This window comes from Herpailurus yagouaroundi, unplaced genomic scaffold (genome assembly GCF_014898765.1).
Source record: "Herpailurus yagouaroundi ecotype Mexico unplaced genomic scaffold, PumYag 77, whole genome shotgun sequence".
Classification (NCBI taxonomy): domain Eukaryota; kingdom Metazoa; phylum Chordata; class Mammalia; order Carnivora; family Felidae; genus Herpailurus; species Herpailurus yagouaroundi.
The window spans coordinates 48,745,665-48,769,645 of record NW_024412388.1 but is presented as its reverse complement, the minus strand read 5'-3'; the positions used below and the strand labels follow the sequence as shown (position 1 = coordinate 48,769,645).

General features: G+C 42.0%; 1 protein-coding gene across 11 annotated transcripts in view; it reads right to left on the bottom strand.

The window, feature by feature from the left end:
• The window catches only part of FGGY (FGGY carbohydrate kinase domain containing), a 427,457-nt gene that overhangs the window by 103,827 nt on the left and 299,649 nt on the right, over positions 1–23,981 (bottom strand). For all 11 annotated transcript variants that reach the window (XM_040470413.1, XM_040470412.1, XM_040470410.1 and 8 more), the window contains 2 exons: positions 15,610–15,671; positions 3,501–3,648 (listed from right to left, as the gene is read on the bottom strand). In XM_040470413.1, coding sequence (XP_040326347.1) covers positions 3,501–3,648; positions 15,610–15,671 — 210 coding nt within the window. The remainder of the gene's footprint in view (positions 1–3,500; positions 3,649–15,609; positions 15,672–23,981) is intronic.

The following is a 23,981-nucleotide window of genomic DNA, read 5'->3' as shown; positions in this document are numbered from 1 at the left end:
GCCTGTTTTGGCTTGCACAGATACCTGCATCTCAAGTATCACACTGCGTAATGTTCATGCACACACTCACATGCACGCAATAATCATCTCCCTGATTTTATGTGAATTTGGGACACCCACAGTTTCTTTTTTTCTTTGTGTTCGTAGTAGGTGATCAATAATGAATGAATAACAAAGATAAGAGACAAGAGTCAACCGAGCGAAGGATAAAGAACTGGTAGAGTGTAGTGCTAGAAAGCAGAAGTACAGAGAGGGTCCAGGGCTTCTCTTGAGATTTTTTTTTTTTTTTTTTTTTACTACCAAGATAAAATGCTAAATGCAATCTATCATTGCTTAGATAATGATGCAGGGAACCAAACTTGGAGGCGTTCATGTTCCATGTTCTCCTCCCCTCTAGAACACTGCATTTACTATGGTTTTCCTGGTTCCAAACCCTCTTCCTTGCTTCACTCAGTGTCAATGTCACCTCCTGTCTGAAGCCTGTCCTGACCTCTGAGACTAGGCTGGGCAGTCATCTCCCACACATCTAGGGAACCCTGGACAGTAAGTGGCACCTGCAGCTGGCATGCCCAGTATCACCTGTTTATATATTCTGTCTGCCCAGTCCCCCATCCCGACAGTAATAGTCCTGACGGTTGGAATTACATCTAGTTATTCTTATATCGCCCAGCAACTATAAAAGGCCTGTATTAGTTCAAATATTTAATTAATTAGTCGATAAGCAAATGTCTTCATAAGTAGGATAAAATGGGAACCTCTTGGCTTCATTTACCTGGACATTAATATTGGTATTAAATACATATCATATGGATACTAAGAGCAGCAACCAATCTGTTTAATATTAGCAAACTGTTCATATGTATGTTTTTAAAGCAATACATGGTTTCTTTCTTATCTCCATGTTGACTGTCAATTAAGTACATATTAAGTACTTAGTATATGTCCAGAGAAATGTTTCAGAAGCCAAAAGAAGAAATCACATAGGTTTCCTTCTCTACTGGGAATATCCTAACAATTACAGTTGCTAAGTAGACATTCTATCAAGCACTTCCCTTCCCTCTCTTGAAACATGCTCTGTGAATATACATATTGTTGTACCTTACTGTATCTACGGCAGTGCTAGGCACTTCTAGGTAAAAAATAAAGATCTACTAAATGAGTGCTGGAGATAGTAGTCACTGCAGGTTCTGACAAAGGATAACATGACAGTAGAGATTTCAGGGTGATTAGTTTGATGTTATCTGAAACTGAGGGAAAGAAATACTGGCGGGGGCAGTGCCTGGGTGGCTCAGTCGGTTAAGCATCTGACTTCGGCTCAGGTCATGATCTCACGGTTCGTGATCTCGAGTCCTGCATCGGGTGAGCTTGTGCCCCACTTCGGGTGAACACGAGCCCTAGTTCTCTCTGTCCCTCCCTCTCTCTCAAAAAAAATCCCTCTGCCCCTTGTGGGATTCCTTCTCTCTCTCTCTCCCTCTGCCCCTCACTCTCTCTCAAAAAAAAGCAAGAAATACTGGGAGAAATTTTTAGTCCAGAATTTCCTTCCTTTTGTCTTACCAAGGTCACCTTCTCCTTCTAGTGATGTGATGTAAATTCATGGAGAGACAGCTATTCCAATGTAAGTCCAACCCAAGGCCAGTTACAAAAGGAAATCAGTGTTAAGAAACAGTACATGAGATGTGAGTTATGTTTGTAAAACTTTTTAAAAAGTAAACATACTAGGATCTTCTGATACAATTGGGAGTATGTCCCCGTGTAAGAAGCCTCCTTTGGTAAGCATGTACTTAGCTGTACTTGTTATAATGAGACAGGCGTTCATGAAAACATTGCATTGGCTCCTTTGGAATTACACTTTGGATTGACGTTACCTTTATAAGAATATCCTTACGGTGGTAATTCTTAAGTCTTTGGGTGTCAGGCTTGGTTTTAAGGAACAGAGAAAAGACACTGGGAGCCATGAGTCCTGCCATGCTGGGTATTGAAGCTGGGTATGACAGAAGTTGGCAAGAGAGGGAAGGACTCCAGATCCAAGGCCATGGGCTCCAGACCCATGATCATTTCACTCCCCAGCCCTGCATTGTTGTGGGGTCATCTTATGAACTGGTCATGCTTCTTAACATCGTGAACATTTTAAAGGCCCATTACATTTGGCTTCAGGTATTTGTCTCCAGTTAAGTCACTCACTCTTGTATCCACACAAAATGTGTTCTACCCCAACCTGTTGGTACCCAGGAGTCAGTTATCTGCAAGGGCAGCTTTCTGGCTGCAGCTTGTGGCCACATGACCCTCTCCCAACTTTCCTCTTCGGCTTCTGCAGGCCAAGTAAGGAGGCCAAGCTCATTGTCGGCGGTGCGGGCACGCTTCATGGACTCCAGACAGACATAACTTTGGCTATGTCCCATTTTCTTTTCTTTTCCTGCAACTCCCCTTTTATTGGCAGAAGTTGATTGTATCAACTAGGTAATGAAAATAAAGATCAGGTCTTCCTACTGGCATCGTAAAAACATTTTAAAAATCTCAATACAATCAGTCATAAAACCATAGAATTTTGAGTCTCGAAGTTCTCAAAGCCAGCCGCCTGTTCTACCATCACTCAGTGTAAACCCTGAATTGCCAGCTTTGGCCTCCATTCTGAACTCCCACCTCCATTCACTGCACATTCTGCTTCTTGACTTCTTGGCATCTTGACATCTTCCTGGATTCTGAATTCCTGGTTTATTTTCCTATTTGTGGCCTCTCTTGGCTTCCGGGAACTGAAGTTGAGTTCTATTTCTCTAGCTTGAACGTGCTTCTTCCAACCTCAAATGCGATTCTCAATGGCTATACTACCTACACTCAGCCACCTAATCTTGCCTGGCCACCAGGGTGTTCTATCTTAGTTTAGGAGGCTATGAACTCTGCCACAAGTTGATCCTGGCTCCTAAAGGAGGGCCCAAAATCTTCTGTACCATCAGTGACCCCAAAGGTCACCAGCAGCTGAATTTATCCATCAGTGTAAGTTACTAATTTTCTTTTCCTTTTAGCAAAGCTTAATCTGAAATCCTAATAATGTTAACATGCACTCGGAACAGCTCTGACTCAGAGCTTGAGCAGACATGTGGTTATGGCAATCAAGACCATGGGTGGTAATATTTACCACTTATTTACTGGGCAGCCTGGGGATGGAGACAGAAAACATGACTCTGCAAACTGATGTGAATAAAAAATCGCAAGGCAGGGGCTCATGACTTCCAGCCGCTCCACAGGACAAAGAGGCAGCAGTAGCTAAATGTAAGAAAGCAGTAGCTTTCAAGGTTGGCTCGGCAACAATGAGAACTTTCAGCAGCGCATCCTATGGAGCAGCAAGGGCCTTCGCAACAAGCGATGCATCTGCAAGAAGCCTTTGTGCCCTTGCCCCGCCTTGTTTATTTTTCCTCTTTTCCTTTCCCCTCACTTTGCTTCCTCCCAACTTTGTAGACCTTTGGCCTGCCTGCACCTTCGTGCAAGGACTGGCTGTTACTTACCATGCCCTTTAGTGTCAGATCTGCTAAGGGAGACCGGTTGCCATGGAAGTCTGGCCAAACATGTAAATCAACAGTGAGGAAACCCACAGGCCGAGCCTTCTTAATCAGATCCAGGTGACTGTTCAAATATGCATATACACTTTGGCATCTGGAAGAGACGTTGATTTTGTTTTCAAAAGGGGGGGTAGGGTCGGGAGGCAAACTCTTCGGCAGAAAGAAACGATCTGTACTTCCCTATCAGATCCAGAAACAAATCAGAGTCCCCAACCTTCAGCAAAGAAACTACCCAAACCCCCCAGAAACCAGCATTCTGTACTCTCAGATCATGAAGTGCCATCACCAAGAACAGGCAGCATGTCCTGGTGCAAAGCGGAAAGGCTTGGAATCAGAAGACCAGGGCCAGGAGGGGCTTTACCCCTAGTAGGTGTATGACCATGAGAAAGTTACTCAAACTTTCTGAACCACTTTCTTCGCATCTGTAAAAACAGATATCATAATCCCTGTCCAACTTACCTCATGGTTATTGTCAAGATCAAAGGAAGCTATGCATGTGAAGATACGGTATTTTGTAAACGGGACAATAGTGGACATATGTAAAGGATTTTTAAAAAATCTGTATTGCTAATTGTAACAATAATGATGGGGTGACGAGTATAAACCTAAGTTCTTGGACTCAGCATAGGAGCTGGGCCACAGGAAGTGACAGCACAGAGGAATGCAGTTAGATCAGGAATTAGGAGACTTGATTTCCTACCCAAAGGCACCAAATGGCGTCACGTTTGTTCTTGCTCCTTTCTAAGGCTCAGTCTCTTTGGATGCAGGATGAGGGAGTCATACTACCTCTCAGTCTCCACATGTCTGGGGGAGAGGGAGACAGAGGTGAGGAGACTGAGAGCTACGGTAGTCCTGGCCCTGGCCCTCTGGTAGATCTGGGCTCAGATCGGTAGCTGGGTGACATGGACCAGTAACTCTCCCACTGTGAACTTCAGTTATCCCATATAAAATGGATATCATAATACCTATCTCACGGAGCTGAATCTTACTGCAAGGCACAAAGGTTAAATTTGGTCGCCCTTCCCCTCTTTAAGTGTGCTTCATTCTCAAAGTCTTGTACCAATGATTATAGAGGAAAGTGGGTTTGTCAGAGGGTGGCATCCATGCCTCTTGTCACTGGTGACCTTGGAAAGATCTCACGGCTTGAACAATGGCAGGAAGAAAAGTATAGGAAATCAACGTCCAAGGGAGGGTAATATCTAAGGAACTCAAGATGACAGTATTTGAATTGCAAAAATGCTTTAGGAGTGTCGCTCAGAGATTTCTAATTCCAGTTTTGTGACACTGTGAATGTTCCCATGGAGCCCATGAAGTTCCCAAAAGTTTTCTAAACTAACATTAAAGGAAGAAACAAACAACTAGAGCAGTGTTTTTCAAACTCTTTTGTTAAATAAAAATTTTTCTTAATTTTTTTTAATGTTTATTTGTTCTTGAGAGAGAGGCAGAACGCAAGTGGGGGGAGGGGCAGAGAGAGAGGGAGACACAGAATCCGAAGCAGGCTCGAGTCTCTGAGCCATCAGCACAGAGCCTGACGCAGTGCTCAAACCCACAAATTGTGAGATCATGACGTGAGCTGAAGTTGGACGCTTAACCGACTGAGCCACCCAGGTGCCCTTGGTTAAATAAAAATTTTATGTGGAACTCCACTATAGGAAGGATAGATAAACCAAAACTGCTCCATGTAAGTGCCAGAGTGAGGGAGTATGTCTGTGTGCACATGTGTAAGCCTATGCAAGATGCTCAAAGAAGTGAAGACAAGTGACCAAGTTCAAATTTAAACAAACCCTTCTCTGAGGGATTCTGAAGCCATATCTGTAACCCAGATCGGAAAAGACTTGTCAAAGCCCACATTCGAACTCTGCTTTAGCATGATTCTCTGACAGTGTTAGGAGAGGATCCTGGAGGCCTCCCTGGAAGGTAGGGCCGGAGCCATATACCTGGGTAGAATACGATCACATCCTGGTTTTCTATTTCCCAACTCTCCCTGCTCATGGTCCAAAAGGAACATTGACCACAAAAGCCACAGGAACGTCCATCAGAGCCAGAATCCAGAGTCTGCACTGATTATTGCAACATCCAAATTCAGAATAACATTAATGCAATTAAAGTGTATGGGTTTTTTTTTTTTTTTTTTTTTTAAAGCACACATCTATAAATCTTTTCATTTGCCTCTCAAGGAATCTTAGGGCAGGGCATTTGGTTTCAGACATCTGGGTCAATAAGAACCTATAAGCCTAATTACTATTGATTTGTCATTGTCTCATTTACCGTGGGTCTTTGCAAACAGTGAGATTTGTTTAGCCTCTTACATATATGGTCACTCATGCACTAATGAGATCCCTGGGGGACGGGCCATATGCTTACCCCTTTGACTCCTAACCTCCTCACAGCTGTATGTTTATTCTTTGAATGCGGCCATTCTCCTGCACGTTTTTCCAATTATACCTTACCATGTGTGCTATCTGAGTATATCATTCAAAATGAAATGCACTTGGAAAACATTATAATAACAAATGCACATCATTATTCACATAATTTTAACCTTACATGATGCCTTTTTTGGTTCTGACTTTGTTTCATTTTGTATTTTTTTTTTATTTTTTATGTTTTTATTTTTTACCAATTCCTTCTCAAATGGTGGTCTGACCTCTCCCAGCTCGGGAATCACACATCAACTGTTTCAAGTGTGTGCTTCTCCTTCCCTCTCACAACCCCCAGGCTCATGTATCTTCGGTCAGAGGGAGAAATTCCTGCTGCCCCGGTCCCACTGCATATGTTGAAGAAAACACAGTTGCAACCTTCACATAGTATATTCACTGTGTAGCAGCTGGGTGGTCAGGTACACAAATTCCCTAAGCTTCATTAACTTTTCTATATTCAGGACTAATTCTTTTCCCTTACAGGCTGCTGTGAAGATTCAATATAGAGCCTCAGCACTGTACAATGAGAGGTAATGAATAAATAGTTCCCCCTCCCTTCCCCTCGTAGGAAATTCATTTCTAGCTTTGAAACATCCAAGAGTCAGGGAAGACTGTTCACAGACTTTATTATTTATAATCTTAGATGAGGATAGCACCCCTGGAATCTCTACTCTCTCCTCCCTCTCTATAAATCAGTTAGTTCTTTGGATTCTTGGGCTGCCCAGAAGTGTAGTGACCATAATTTCAAAGCAAAAATCATAATACATGGTCTAGAAGAAGACACGTATGTCCTTTCTAGGAGTTGAGGAAGTCTGTCTGTCTTCAGTTCCTTACCTCTTGACCCGCTGCAATACGTAGTCTACTGAAACTGGTCCCACAGTGAGAACGATAGCCTTTGCTTCCAACTCCAATGGACCATCTCCTGCCTTTATCTTACTTGAATTCTCTTTCATTCTGTACCATTTGACCACTTCTTACTCATTGGTTCTCTTTCTCTTGATTCCAGATACTATACTCCTTTGGTTTTCGTACCTCCTCTCCAGCTGGTTCTCTTTCGTTACTTGTCCCTTAAATATCTTAAGTCTCCCAGAGACTTGTCCCTCTTTCCATACCCTTGGATGATCCCATCTTCCTCTCGTGGCTCCAGGTACCATCTAGGGCTGAGGACTTTCAAATATATGCTCGTGTCTCCTGCTCATTTCTTTCCTGAGTTCCAGGTCAGATAGCCAACAACCCAACCAATGGTTCCTCTTGGAAGTCCATTCTTGAAATCTTGCCCAGTCCCAACTAGGGTTCCTACACTCCTTCCTTGGTGATTCTTCTAAAATGCAACTTGGGGTGTGGGGAGGGGGGTGTCTGGGTGAAATCAAGTCCCACTCTTGATTTCAGCTCAGGTCATGATCTCGTAGTCGGGGGATTGAGCCTCCAGGTCAGGCTCTGTGCTAACAGGCCTGTGCCTGCCTGGGATTCTCTCTCTCCCTCTCTCTTTCTCTCTGCCCCTTGTCTGCTTGCGCACACTCTCTCACTCTCTCATTTTCTCAAAATGAATAAGTAAACTTTAAAATTCAACTGTGATCATGACTCACACCCCTACCTAGAATCCTTCAGGGGCTGCTCTCCATTATCCTCAAGATAAAGCACAAACTTTCTTGTCTGGCATAAGATGTTATTCATTGTCTAGCTCTCCCTACATGGCACTGTGTTACATACATGTCTTCCAACGCAGAATACCAGAACTGGAATTTCTGGGTTGTTTACAACTCTATGTTTCACCGTACCACTGGTTTGCCAAAGGGCGGATCTCTGGAGTCCTATGGACACGATGTTCCAGGCACTCTGGTCTACACCTCAGAATGGAGCGGGGAAGAGGAAAAATATCTTGGGACACGACCCCCCTTCCATGTGCCAGGCACTGTGCTGAGCAACAGTAACCACCGAGAGGGAGAAAATGGAGAATTTATTTCCTAAGTCAGCACAGTCCTCAGTCTTTCTGAGGGGACCCCAATGCCCCGAGTGCTTTCTAATCCTTGCATGCAAAACAGAAGCCAAAGAAAGGCATTATGATATGTAGCTAATTTCTGTTTAAGAAACATTTCTCATTCAAGAGCCATCAAGAATTTAGTGATTATCCTGGCAGATCCTAGGGGATGAAAGGTGTTAATATCATCACCCTCGTTCCATGACTGTCCTAGCTCAGGGGAGCCCAAGTAAATACTTGCTGACAGACTGATGGCCCCAGTTGTCAGAATGAGGGGCCGAGACTCAAGGAGCCATAAAGGCCAAGGAAGCAATCTGAGAACACCAGAGGAGAATGGAAAGTGAGAATAATCTTTAGAAGTGGAGTCAAAGAGGTCCCTTTAATCCTCATTTCCTCATCAGAAATCATATGACTTCACCCATATGAGGACTTTAAGACACAAAACAGTTGAACATAAGGGAAGGGAAACAAAAGTAATATAAAAACAGGGAAGGGGACAAAGCATAAGAGACTCATAAATATGGAGAACACAGGGTTACTGGAGAGAGGGTGGGAGGGGGGATGGGCTAAATGGGTAAGGGGCACTAAGGAATCTACTCCTGAAATCACTGTTGCACTATATGCTAACTAATTTGGATCAAAGTAAAAAAAAAAAAAGAAAAAAAGAAAAGAAAAAGAAAAAAAAGAAATAAAGTTTATTGATTAAAAAAAGAATTCAATGAAATTATACATATATATGTATGTATGTATATGTATGTATGTATATATATACAGAGAGAGAGCTATCAGAAAGAGCAGTGTCAGGAACACTGCAAGTTCTCAATAAATGTTCTTGTCTTTTCTTTTTCCTTTCCCTGCTCCAGTGGAACATACACAGCCTTTAATGAGGAGCTTTAAATGCACCTGAGATTTGGCCCATGGGGTTAGAAAGTGATCCTCAGTGGGATGACGGGAATCACAGCGGCAAAAAGAAAAAAAAAAAGGTCTGAGAAATAAATCAGGTTGAGATACACTGACTGTCCCTACAGAAATGGCAGAAAAATCCAAGAGAGTGGGAGAAAAGAAAGGTTGGGAGAGAAAACGTGGCTTGGGAAAACTTCATTCTGGTAATCTCAAGGGGCCTGAAACCAGGAGAGCACAAGAAATGATCACTGCTTGCAGTGACCTCTGTAAAAGTAACTCACAACAGGCTGGGCGTCTGATTACAGTCGTCCCCTTTTGGTAGACTGAGAGCTTGCTGACATTAGGGGCCCTCTGTTCTACTCTGTTCCTCTCTCCGCACCAAAAGGGTCTTGTGTCCTCTCCACAGAGCAGCCAAAGCAATCCTTCTAAGGGAAATCTGATGGTGGCTTTCTCCTCCGGCTCAGAAATGAAAACCTTGAATAAAAGCCAGGGTCTTCATGGTTACCTTCAATGACTTCCATGGCTTGGCCTTGGCTAACTTTCAAGCCCTTACCTGTTCCCAACTCCCTCCCCATCTGGTCCAGCCACAAGGGCCTTTATAGTCTCTTGGAGCCCCCCAAGCAGGCTGCTGCCTCAAGGCCTGGGGCCTTGCTGTTCCTCAGGTATTTTGGTATGGCTTGGGGAGCTCCAAAAACAGAAGACCCCTGTCTCAGAGCTAAGCCATCGGCAAATCTTACTTGAAACTGCAGAAACAAGTACTGATAAACAGACTTCGTTATTTTATATACTCTTGGGTTGCCACGTAACCCACTGAGTCATGGTTTGTTTCCACTTTTTATTCAGAGTCCCGCACAAGTGTCACCCCATCAAAGATGGCTTCCTCACCTGAAAGAGTTCCCATCCATCACCTCAACACCCCTCGTTCTGTCTCTTTACTCATCTCTGTTTTTGTTTATTTTTGAGAGAGAGAGAGAGAGCACAAGCAGGGGACAGACAGAGAGAGGGGGAGACACAGAATCCGAAGCAGGCTCCAGGCTCTGAGCTGTCAGCACAGAGCCTGACATGGGGCTTGAACTCACAAACCGTGAGATCATGAGCTGAGATGAAATCTGACGCTTAACCGAATGAGCCCCCCCACGTGCCCCTCATCTGTTTTTCTTTAGAAAGTTTATCAACTCCTGGTGTGGAAATGTGTGCCCTTTACCTACACATACACAATTTGTATGTATCTACTGTGTATATATAATTTCCATGAAAATAGGGACTTTTTTTTAACTTTGTTCACTATTATAAATGCTCATAAGACACTCATTACTCATCACCTTTGTTCTGCTGCCAACCTTGAATCTATCACTTGTGGTTTGTGCCAACACCTCCCCACCAAATTCTGCTATCACCAGAACCTCCTTCTGAGACAGTGGGAGTTAAGGTTCTATAAGAGAATTAAGACAATAAAGGACAGTTTAGGGGAGAAGAGCCAAAGTTATGATCAGTGTAAGGCAGTCTCTGTCTAAGGAGTGAAAGTTTGGCCTCACAGAGAGAGAGAGAGAGACTCTGGTTGCCAATTACACGCACGAGCACATCTAGTTATTGTTTACTTAATTTATAAGCTCACAAGACATCACTCTTCAGGGATGGGTCTGAGAAGATTATGGCAAATCAAGAGTATGAAATACTAAATCTGTTTATCAGCACTTGTTCTTGCAGTTTCAAATAGGATTTGCTGATGCTAAGCTCTAAGGCAGGAGTAACCTGCACTCTGCTTTCAGAGAGCCTCAAGCTGCACCAAAAGAGACCTACAGTCTCTGATTCCCAGGGATTTGCTGTCCTTTCCAAACAGCCAAATTCACTTCAGTAAAGTCATGCCTATTTCGTCCTAAGACCTCTGTAGTCTTGGGATATTCTATTCATAGATCTGTAAGACAGAGATGCACTTTCTTTTACAAAACAATAGAAGCAACGTGAGAGGAAAGAGAACCAACATTTATTGAATACCTGCTAAATATACGAGCTGGATGTAAAATTTAAGAAAGAAATGAAGCCAAGAGTATATATAGATGGGAGCATCATGGAAGAATGACAAAGAGAGAAGGAAAAGGGTCCAGAACCCTAGCTGTAAAGAACTTTGATGTGATAGTCTTGAACTTGAAAAGGATACTAAAAGGACAAGCCAGAGATATAGGAAGAAAACTGGGAGAAGTTGACATTCCGGAAAGAAAGCCAAGGAAAGAGAGTGTTATAAAGCAGAGGAAGGTGTGATCATTGATGCCACATCCTGCTGAGAGCCCCAGGATGGGGACTGGAATGCACCCTATAGACTCAGCAACAGAGGTCACTAGGGACCTTAACCTTAACAGTTTCAGGGGTCAATGGGTACAGAATTCAAATTGAAGTGGGCAAGGGATGAGTATACAAAGTGAGGAAATAGTGACCAAGGATGGAGGCAACGCTTTGGAGAAGCTTAGCTCTAAAAGGGGAGAAATACAGGGAGGTAGTAGGAAGACGGGGTAAAGTCGACTAGTATGTGGAAAGAGTTGGGATTTAAATCCAGTTGACTCCAGCTCTGAATTCTATGAGTTGCTGCTTCTGCACCACCCTGTGCTGTTGTTTCTCTGAGTCTGCACACTAATCCATAAATCTCTCTCTCTTCTTCTCTATAAAAACTATTCACATGAGGCTCATCCACAGAGTAGAGCTGTGGAAATTTTGAATATTGCATTCCAAAATCTACCTATCCCTTAGGTTTGTATTGGGCTTTAAGATCTTCAGAGACTGGCATTTCCACAATCTATTTTCATCCATATAACATCTGTAAAATGAGGTAAGCAAGGAAGTATTATTGTGGTTTTATGGATGAGGAAACTGAGTCACTGAGACAATTATGGCAGAAATGGCACAAGAATCCAGACCTCCAATTCTCAGCCCAGCATTCTGGCTACTTTACCACACTTTCCGCAAGAAGGTCAGCAGGTTATGGATGACTGCTCTGCTGCTTAACCCTAGAACCACCACCACCAAAACATCCTCCACTTTTATAACCATTAGTAATAGTGGCAGAAAGAGCTGTTGTCATAATTGTCACAGTAGAGTTTACAAAGCCTTGCCAAATACATTACCTCATTAAAATCAAAACAAATTCTCAGAGGTACCCAGGGCTGGTTCTTGCAGAGTGACTACCCCATGTTCTGACGGGGAAACAAATTCATATGATGATGCATGTTGGGAGCTGGGGTTTGAATCCAAATCTCTGAACTCCAAATCCAGTGTTCTTGTCTTTGGGTTTGTGGTTTATGAATGCTGGATTCCTTCAAGAATCTGATGAAAGTGATGGCCTCTCTTCAGAGAATTATACCCATAAGAATACAATCAACAAAACTCTGCACACAAATTAAGGGGTTCGCTCATGATCTGAAGGTAGGAACCCTTGCTCTAGGTTACATGGTCTCTAAGCCAAATAAAGTGTGAGTTGATGAAGTTACATGGTGTGATCCCTCTCAGTGGTAAGAGGGTCATAACCAGGGATTGCTAGAAGGGAAAGCTTCTGAAGCTTTCCTCAAACTCCCTTGCAGGACCATTCCTTATCTACACCCTGACAACAGACTGCTTTTTTTTTTTTTAAGTTTATTTATTATTTGAGAGAGAGATAAAGAGTGCGCAAGCAGGAGAAAGATAGAGAGAGAGGGAGAGCGAGGATCCAAAGTGGGCTCTGTGTTGACAGCAGAGAGCCTGACGTGGGGCTCAAACTCACGAACCACAAGATTATGACCTAAGCGGAAGTTGGGTGCTCAACCGACTTAGCCACGCAGATGCCCCCAGACAGCTTACGTTCTAGTAAAGTATGCATCTCATTCTGCTCTGTGTAGGTGCCTCCCCTATTAGAATGTAAGCCCCTTGGTGGGGCGGAAATGTCTAATATAAGTAATGACACCCATAACGACAACTTCTATCACTACTACTTTAATTCCCTGAAAACTTAGAACAGCTTGACCCTTGTCACCATATGCTACCCACTATTCAAACAGGCTCCGGAGTCTATGGTATTAACCTCTACCTTAGACTGTCTCTCATTTTCCATGTACTTGCTACATGGGGTTTTTCTGTTAATATTATAGCATACCTTACTTTTCTAAAAAGGCCCAACAGCACTCCTGTCTTAAGCAGTTAAAAAAAATAATAAATGGATTTCATTTTGAAGTAACTTTAGACTTACAGAAAAGTTACAAAAATAGTACACAGATTTTCCTATAATCATCACCTAAGAAATTAACATAAGTACATTATTTTTTTTTTTGAGTTTATTTATTTATTTTGAGAGGGTGGGGAGGGACAGAGAGAACGGGAGAGAGAGAGAATCCCAAGCAGGCTCCACACTGGCAGCACAGAGCTTGATGTGGGGCTCGAACTCATGAACCATGAGAGAGGTGCTGTCTGCCAGATCTCTCCACTGTGAAGTTACCCTTTTTCCTTTGCTATTAATGAGCGAGATACTTTGGGACTATGCATGTATCCTGCTTTGCATCATACTTTCACTCACTAATTTCAGCATCCATTGGTGATTCTTGCTTGCAACAAGTGCTGTTTGCCTAACGATGATCTTTTAGTTCCATGATTCCCTCCACATTTATTTTTTAAAGTCTATTTATTTTGAGAGAAAGAGAGAATGAGGAGGGGAGGGGCAGAGAGAGAGGAAGAGAGGAAGAGACAGAATCCCAAGCCGACTCCACACTATCAGCACGGAGCCTGATGCGGCGCTTGAACGCACAATCCATGAGATCATGACCTGTGCCAAAACTAAGGGTCGGATGCTTAACTGACTGAGCCACACAGGCACCTCTCCTCCACATTTATTAATTTCAAGTACATGGTCCTTGCAGTGCAAAGGGAAATCTGCCTTTTCTTCCCCACTTATTTCTTCAATAAATATGGCCTCAAGGAGACACTTTATACTATCATTTCTAATTCAGTTGATCAAATTGTCCCCAAAGACCACTGAGAGATTCTTAGTGCTGGCTCCTGTGCCCTTCGACAATTCTTCTTTGAGTAGTTCCTTCCTTTATGGCATCACAAAACGTTCATGTGTATATGTCCCCCGCCCTCTCTTTGGAATCGGCCATGTTCCTAAAACCTACTTTTCGGTAGAGAACACTATTTAAAAACCAGCATCTGGTGCTAGCCATGCAAACTGCTCCTAGGGGTCATTGTTTCTAGGCCATCTCAGCAGAGAACACAGGGAATATATGTATGTGTACTCACACATGAACATACATACTGGATTTATTTCTCTCTATAGCTATAGCTCTATCTGTACATAGCTACACCTACACACATACATACAAAATCACAATTTGATCCTAATACCTCCAATTTCCACCCACTACCATAGGGTTCATTGTAACCTTCCCTTTCCCTATTTAAGAGAGGCCTGGCTCCCATTATCCATAATATATTTATTTATTTGCTCAGTTGTGGTATACACATGACAGATTTTCAGAAGAGCTCATCCAGACACTTATGAAAAACAAATTTAGGAATTAGACTATAATACTCAAGTACAGTTATTTTATCTTTAACCATACATTATACTATCAAAACATTTTTTCCCAATTACTTAAGTTAGTTCTTTTCTTTCCCAAACCCTTCTTAGTGCGGTTATGTTATTCATTATTAATACAATACGTTTCGTTTTTGCTAACTGTATTTTATTTTGCCTATTCTCACCACATACGTATATCCTCATAACTATCTATCTACCTACCTTACCTAACCTACCTACCTAACCAACCTTGTTCCCTCCCTCCCTCCCTTCTATTTTCAGGGATACAAGAAGCATCACCATGGTTCTAAGAATTAGGGTATATCGAAAAACATACTCAAAGAAGTACCATTTCCACCTATGACCCTGTTCACACTCCCCCATATTTCTACTGCACGCCTACCCACCACCTCTAGGTAACCAGTCTCGCCACTTTCTTTTTTCTTTTTTTTTTTTTTAATTTTTTTTTAACGTTTATTTTATTTTTGAGACAGAGAGAGACAGAGCATGAACGGGGGAGGGTCAGAGAGAGGGAGACACAGAATCTGAAACAGGCTCCAGGCTCCGAGCTGTCAGCACAGAGCCCGACGCGGGGCTCGAACTCACGGACCGTGAGATCATGACCTGAGCCGAAGTCGGCCGCTTAACCGACTGAGCCACCCAGGCGCCCCTGTCTCACCACTTTCTGATTTAACTTCCCTGCATTTCTCTTGCACAAGTAAGTACACATACAGTTTCTTATAGTCATCTTCCTTCTACATAAAAAGAAGGGAACTGTAAACACTTCTTTGCTTTCTTCACTTAACAACATTTCCTGAAAATCATTTTGTAGCAGTTAATATCCTCAGTTTTACAGATGAAGAGAAAGGCCTAAAGAGATTGGATAACTTGCCCAAGGTCACACACCAAGTAAGGAGTAAAGCTGGATTTGAACTTGAACCCAAGAAGTTCTGATCCCCAAATCCATGTTCCTTCTACTACATTAGAGTCTCTCAGCCAGGGTTCCTGGCATATTCTTTGGGGATCTCTAGTTTCTTTGAATTCTCTTAGATCATTTTGAAAATTAATGCATGTACGTCCTGGATCATCTTATAACCAAACACTGCCAGGCATCTTCACTGCCCATAGGAACTGAAAATCACACATCTGCCTAAAGGGACTGAATGCCTTCAGTGCAGGAATGCACAGGAGCTTACAAAAGGGAACAGGGACAGCAGTTACCTGGCTGTGGCCTTGGCTTGTAGTTCAGGGAAGGCAGCATGGCCCCGCACCACGTGGTCTATCTGAAAAACAAGAGAGATGGGTCAGTTTTACAGTTTCTCGGATTTATGTTTAAGCCAGAAAGGGATATATTAAAATGTCTGTTTCTTTCCATTCTTTGTCCATAGAGGATCTATGCTAAAATGCTAACTCAACTTCAGTGTCATAGCTATTTCAGAAATTTAGCTTGGCTTAACCTACTATCAGCCTTTTGATCCATGAAACAAAGCAGTCTAAAGAAAAAAGTAGCAGGAAATGAAACTCTCAGGCTAAAGTGGCAGCAACAGATAGTATCGGGTCCCAAAAGGAGGGGTGATGACAGGAATGAGAAGGCAGTAACTCCAGGTATGGGGCAAAGGGCCTGGGTGTTGAAGCACCAATCTTCGGATCACACCATTTCCACCTCCCCATCCAAGCTGTTAGCCCAGGCAAGGTCAGGCCTTGAATTACTCACTGTGTCTTACCAAACGTGGGGGGGGGGGAGTGATAGAGACAGAGGAGGAAGGAATACTAACTAGTTCAAACAACAACAACCACAAAGGGTTGCCTTAGAGCTGTCAAGAGGACCCCTCCTGGGGAAGCGCCCTGCAGTGTGGAGCCGCCGCAGGCACTACCCAAAATGACGAAATGGAAGAATTCTCCTCAAAAGAAACTCCAGGAAGTAGTGACAGCTAACGACTTGATCAAAAACGATTTAAGTAATACAAAGGAACAAGAATTTAGAATAACAGTCATAAAATTAATCGCTGGGCTTGAAAAAAGCATAGAGGACATCAGAGAATCTATTGCTACAGAGATCAAGGGACTAAGAAATAGTCAAGAAGAGCTAAAAATGCTATAAATGAGGTGCAAACTAAAATGGAGGTGGCCATAGCATGGACTGAAGAGGCAGAGGAGAGAATAGGTGAATTAGAAGATAAAATTATGGAAAAAGAGGAAGCTGAGAAAAAGGGAGATAAAAAAATCCAGGAGTATGAGGGAAGAATTAGAAAACTAAGTGATGCAATCAAATGGAACAATATCTGAATCATAGGAATTCCAGAAGGAGAAGAAGAGAGAAAGGGGCTGAAGGTGTACTTGAACAAATCATAGCTGAGAACTTCCCTGATCTGGGGAAGGAAAAAGGCATTGAAATCCAAGAGGCACAGAGAACTCCCTTCAGATGTAACTTGAATCGATCTTCCGCATGACCTATCATAGTGAAACTGGCAAAATACAGGGATAAAGAGAAAATTCTGAAAGCAGCTAAGGATAAACAGGCTCTAACTTATAAAGGGAGACCCATAAGAGTAGTGGGAGACCTACCTACTGAAACTTGGCAGGCCAGAAAGGAATGGCAAGAAATCTTCAAGGTGATGAACAAAAAAAATATGCAGCCAAAAATCCTTTATCCAGCAAGTCTGTCATTCAGAATAGAAGGAGAGATAAAGGTCTTCCCAAACAAAAACTGAAGGAATTCATCACCACTAAACCAGCCCTACAAGAGATCCTAAGAGGGATTCTGTGAGTGAAACGTTTCAAGGATCACAAAGGACCAGAGACATCACTACAAGCATGAAACCTACAGACAACACTGAATGTAAATGGACTAAATGCTCCAACCAAAAGACACAGGGTATCAGAATGGATAAAAAACCAAGACCCATCTATTTGGTGTATACAAGAGATACATTTTACATCTAAGGACACCTTCAGATTGAAAGTGAGGGTTAGGAGAACTATCTATCATGCTACTGGAAGTCAAAAGAAAGCTGGAGTAGACATGCTTATATCACACAAACTAGACTTTAAATTAAAGGCTGTAACAAGAGATGAAGAAGGGCATTATATAATAACTACAGGGTCTATCCATCGGGAAGAGCTAACAATTATAAATGTCTATGTGCCAAATATGGGAGCCCCCAAATATATAAACCAATTAATTCCAAACATAAGCAACCTTATTGATAAGAATGTGGTAATTGCAGGGGACTTTAACACCCCACTTACAACAATGGATAGACGATCTAGGCACACGGTCAATAAAGAAACAAGGGCCCTGAGTGATACGTTGGATCAGATGGACTTGACAGATATATTTAGAACTCCGCATCCCAAAGCAACAGAATATACTTTCTTCTCGAGTGCACATGGAACATTTTCCAAGATAGATCACATACTGGGTCACAAAACAGCCCTTCATAAGTATACAAGAATTGAGATCATACCATGCACACTTTCAGACCACAATGCTATGAAGCTTGAAATCAACCACAGGAAAACGTCTGGAAAACCGCCAAAAGCATGGAGGTTAAAGAACACCCTACTAAAGAATGAGTGGGTCAACCAGGCAATTAGAGAAGAAATTATAAAGTATATGGAAACAAAAGAAAATGAAAAGACAACAATCCAAACGCTTTGGGATGCAGCAAAGGCAGTCCTGAGACAAAAATACACTGCAATCCAGGCCTATCTCAAGAAACAAGAAAAATCCCAAATACAAAATCTAACAGCACACCTAAAGAAAATAAAAGCAGAATGGCAAAGACACCCCAAACCCAGCAGAAGAAGAGAAATAATAAAGATCAGAGCAGAAATAAACAACATAGAATCTAAAAAATCTGTAGAGCAGATCAATGAAACCAAGAGTTGGTTTTTTGAAAAAATAAACAAAATTGATAAACCACTAGCCAGGCTTCTCAAAAAGAAAGGGACATGACCCAAATAGATAAAATCATGAGTGAAAATGGAATTATTACAACCAAATCCTCAGAAATACAAACAATTATCAGGAAATACTATGAAAAATTATGTGCCAACAAACTGGACAACCTGGAAGAAATGGAAAAATTCCTAAGCACCCACACACTTTCAAAACTCAAACAGGAAGAAATAGAAAACTTTAACAGACCCATAACCAGCGAAGAAATTTAATCAGTTATCAAAAATCTCCCAACAAATAAGAGCCCAGGACCAGATGGCTTCCCAGGGGAATTCTACCAGACGTTTAAAGCAGAGATAATACCTATCCTTCTCAAGCTGTTCCAAAAAATAGAAAGGGACGGAAAACTTCCAGACTCGTCCTATGAAGCCAGCATTACTTTGATTCCTAAACCAGACAGAGACCCAGCAAAAAAGGAGAACTACAGGCCAATATCCCTGATGAATATGGATGAAAAATTCTAAATAAGATACTAGCAAATCAAATTCAACAGCATATAAAAAGAATTATTCACCATGATCAAGTGGGATTCATTCCTGGGCTGCAGGGCTGGTTCAGCATTTGCAAATCAATCAATGTGAAACATCACATTAATAAAAGAAAAGATAAGAACCATATGATCCTGTCAATAGATGCAGAAAAAGCATCTGACAAAATTCAGCATCCTTTCTTAATAAAAACCCTTGAGAAAGTCAGGATAGAAGGAAAATACTTAAACATCATAAAAGCCAAATAGAAAATCCCACAGCTAATATCCTCAATGGGGAAAAACTGAGAGCTTTCCCCCTGAGATCAGGAACATGACAGGGACGTCTACTCTCACCGCTATTGTTTAACATAGTGTTGGAAGTTCTAGCGTCAGCAATGAGACAAAAAAAGAAATCAAAGGCATCAAAACTGGCAAAGATGAAGTCAAGCTTTCACTTTTTGCAGATGACATGATATTATACATGGAAAACCCGACAGACTCCACCAAAAGTCTGCTAGAACTGATACATGAATTCGGCAAAGTCGCAGGATACAAAATCAGCATACAGAAATCAATTGCATTCTTATACACTAATAATGAAGCAACAGAAAGACAAATAAAGAAACTGATCCCATTCACAATTGCACCAAGAATCATAAAATACCTAGGGATAAATCTAACCAAAGATGTAAAAGATCTGTATGCTGAAAACTATAGAAAGCTTATGAAGGAAATTGAAGAAGATACAAAGAAATGGAAACACATTCCGTGCTCATGGACTGGAAGAATAAATATTGTCAAAATGTCAATACTACCCAAAGCTATTTACACATTCAATGCAATCCCAATCAAAATTGCACCAGCATTCTTCTCGCAGCTAGAACAAGTAATCCTAAAATTCGTATGGAACCACAAAAGGCCCCGAATAGCCAAAGTAATTTTGAAGAAGACCAAAGTGGGAGACATCACAATCCCAGACTTTAGCCTCTACTACAAAGCTGTAATCATCAAGACAGCATGGTGGTGGCACAAAAACAGACACATAGACCAATGGAATAGAATAGAGACTCCAGAATTGGACCCACAAAAGTATGGCCAACTCATCTTTGATAAAGCAGGAAAGAATATCCAATGGAAAAAAGACAGTCTCTTTAACAAATGGTGTTGGGAGAACTGGGCAGCAATATGCAGAAGGATGAAACTAGACCACTTTCTTACACCATTCACAAAAATAAACTCAAAATGGATAAAGGACCTGAATGTGAGACAGGAAACCATCAAAACCCTAGAGGAGAAAGCAGGAAAAAACCTCTCTGACCTCAGCCGCAGCAATTTCTTACTTGACACATCTCCAAAGACAAGGGAATTAAAAGCAAAAATGAACTATTGGGACCTCAGGAAGATAAAAACCTTCTTCACTACAAAGGAAACAATCAACAAAACTAAAAGGCAACCAACAGAATGGGAAAAGATATTTGCAAATGACATATCAGACAAAGGGTAGTACCCAATATCTATAAAGAACTCACCAAACTCCACACCTGAAAAACAAATAATCCAGTGAAGAAATGGGCAGAAAACATGAATAGACACTTCTCTAAAGAAGACATCCAGATGGCCAACAGGCACATGAAAAGATGCTCAATGTCACTCCTCATCAGGGAAATACAAATCAAAACCACACTGAGATACCACCTCACACCAGTCACAGTGGCTAAAATGAACAAATCAGGAGACTATGGATGCTGGCGAGGATGTGGAGAAATGGGAACACTTTTGCACTGTTGGTGGGAATGCAAACTGGTGCAGCCGCTCTGGAAAACAATGTGGAGGTTCCTCAAAAAATTAAAAATAGATCTACCCTATGACCCAGCAATAGCACTGCTTGGAATTTACCCAAGGGATACAGGAGCACTGATGTATAGGGGCACTTGTACCCCAATGTGTATAGCAGCACTTTCAACAATAGCCAAATTATGGAAAGAGCCTAAATGTCCATCAACTGATGAATGGATAAAGAAATTGTGGTTTATATACACAATGGAATACTACTTGGCAATGAGAAAGAATGAAATCTGGCCTTTTGTAGCAACGTGGATAGAAGTGGAGAGTGTTATGCTAAGTGAAGTAAGTCATACAGAGAAAGACAGATACCATATGTTTTCACTCTTATGTGGACCCTGAGGACTTAACCGAAGACCATGGGGAGGGGAAGGGGAAAAAAAAGTTAGAGAGGAAGACAGCCAAACCATAAGAGACCCTGAAAAACTGAGAATAAACTGAGGGTTGATGGGGGGTGGGAGGGAGGGGAGGGTGGGCGATGGGCATTGAGGAGGGCACCTGTTGGGATGAGCACTGGGTATTGTATGGAAACCAATTTGACAATAAATTTCATAAAAAAAAAAAAGAGGACCCCTCTTGATTGAAAAGTTAGCACGTGAAAAAAAAATACAAAAAAGAAAGAAGAGTTATCACATGAGAAACTGGGACATAGCTCAGCAAGGATAGAAATGTCTAGGCTCTGTGGACAACTACCTTCTTCTCATTTGAAATCGCGTCTCTCTGATTTTATTCCTTAATCCACTAGGTAGCTCTAAACAAAATAATATATAACAGTATCAGGAAGGGAAATGTTTTCCCATGATGCTACCACCCGGCTTGCTAAAACACACCCAACACTGTATTTGTGTACCTGAACCTCATCTGTGTGTCTTCCCAGTGTTCACATGAGTGTCCAGGACTCCAAAACCATTGGGACCAATTTATTGTCATTGAGACTATGAACTGATTGGTTATTTTGGCCTCATGGAGATAGGCTCTCTAAGCATGTTTCCTAACATGTATAAAGGGGAGGAGAATTTTTTCTGGAGCCACGGAGGCCAGGTCTGGGTTCTGGCTCTGATACCACTTAGCTGTGTGACTTTGTGTAAGCCATTTAACTACTCTGAGTCTCAAAAACCTCCTGTGCCCTCCCCCAGCCTCCCTTTAAAACAGGGGTGCTGGATATCGACAGTGTCTACCACAATGTCAACAACAGTGTAAATACCATCCCCTAAAATTTACTGACTCATTTACCATACATCAACACTGAGCTAAGCATTTTACATACATTTTCTCATATATTCCTTACTCTGCTTGCAGGAAAAAGATACTATTCTCTATTATGGAGATGAGAAAACTGGAACCAGGAGAGACTAAGCAACTTGCCCAAGGTCAGAGGGAGTAAATGACAGATCTAGGTTTCAAACTGAGGTCTTCCTGTATCTAAAGTCCTTGTTCTTAACTACTATGCCATAATGTCTACCAAACTTGCAGGTATACGTTGCTGAATTCCATTTATACAGTAATGCAGAAATGCTCAAACTAATATCAAAGCAATTGGTCATTTCAGTGGGAAAAAACTATGCAGGTTTCGAGTGTTAACTTCCTACAGGTTCAGCTTTGGGTTACTGTGATGGGGTGCGTCCTGACCTTAAAGAGTCGCATCAGTGATGGATAAGTAAAGTCATTACTTGATTTGATGCTCATTTCTATAGGAACACCTTCTGAGTTCAGACAAGGGAGATTTAAATGAGTGTCCAGTGAGAAGCACAGAAACTAGCATGTGTGGTGTGTGCATGAATGTAGTTATTCAGTATTTAATGAATGCCTAATGCATCAGGTACTGGGACTAGGTCCTGGGAATACAGCAGAAAGTAAGAAATACAATACATATAATACATAGTAAAATAAAGAAGTCATTAATTTGGCAATTATTAAATAGGTGGGAGAGGCAAGGCTTCAGCTGAGAGGCTGAGAACAGGCAGCTTGGAGGAGTAGGGAGCCAGGGGCAAGATATGCTGGGAACAAGGCTGTGATGACTAGATATGGAGATGCAAAGACATATATGGTTGTGGGCAGTAAGGAAACTGGTGAAGTCCCGAGCCTGGCATATCATTGCTGCTCAGGAAATGTTTGTGCAAAGATGTGGGAGGCACGAAGCATAATGGAGGCACATCATATACTCACACACTGCCATGTATTCTGGAAGCACTACCATATACTTTACATCTGTCTGTACGGGGCATACTTTGGTCACAGGGTGACTGCTAACTTAGAGAATACATGAAGTGGTGAAGATATTGGATGGATGGGGGGGCAGACGGTAGTTCCTGAAAGTCAGGGAAGCATTTATAGTTTTATTGGATTAGAGACCATGGAATTATTTTGATTTGTGTGCAAAATGATGAGAAGTTAAGGCAAAGCAGTCTGGTAGGGTATGCAGGATGGAGAGATGACCAGACAGGGAGGGCAGGAAATGCAGCCTGGGCTCAGAGGCTGATGGTGAGAACAAGAGGCAAAAATATTTCCTGTTCTTGCTCCATTGTGGCACTTGTCAAGTTGTTTTAAACAATCACTAGTTTATATGTCTGTCTTTACCTGACACTCCAAACTCTTTTAAATCAAGAGCCCCATTATTTCCCAATCCCCAGTGCCTATGTCAATGCCTGGCGTCTTGAATGAATAAATGAGATATATTTGGAGAAAAACAAAACAAATTTAGTGGCTAACCAATTATAGAATATAAGGAAATCAGAGTCAAGAATGACTTTTGGGTCTAAGAAAAGGAAATGTGGCCATGTTAATCATGTCTTTTTATTTTCTGTATTTCTGATGCTTTGATTCTATGACCTTATGGACCCTGGAGAGACTGCCCCTCCCAGGGCTGGCAAGTTCCAGAGAAAGCAAAGGACTCAGCACACCTGAAAGCATACCTTTCATATGCAAACTAACCACTCCAGAACCCACCTTCCCCCACCTCAATGGGCTACTGCTTCCTGCTCTAAGCAATTCAGGGCCAGGAACCAGAAGGCTAGGACAAGCCTGGTGCTTCCCTTGGGTGGCGTGGTCCTGGGGTGGCGTGGAGTGCCCCCTCCTCTTGAGAACTGTGAGCAAGGAACCATCCTTTCGATGGCAATCAACCCCTGATCTGTTGGCCTCATACCTGAATAATAACAAAATCTACATATTAAAACAGTGCCTTAGTAAAAAAAAAACAAAAAAAAAACATAAGCTTTGGAAACAAGACTTGGGTTCAAATCATGGTCTATACTTACATTCTGTGCTACCTAGGAAGTTACTTGACCTCTCAGAGCCACATCTCCTACAACTGTAAAATAGGGA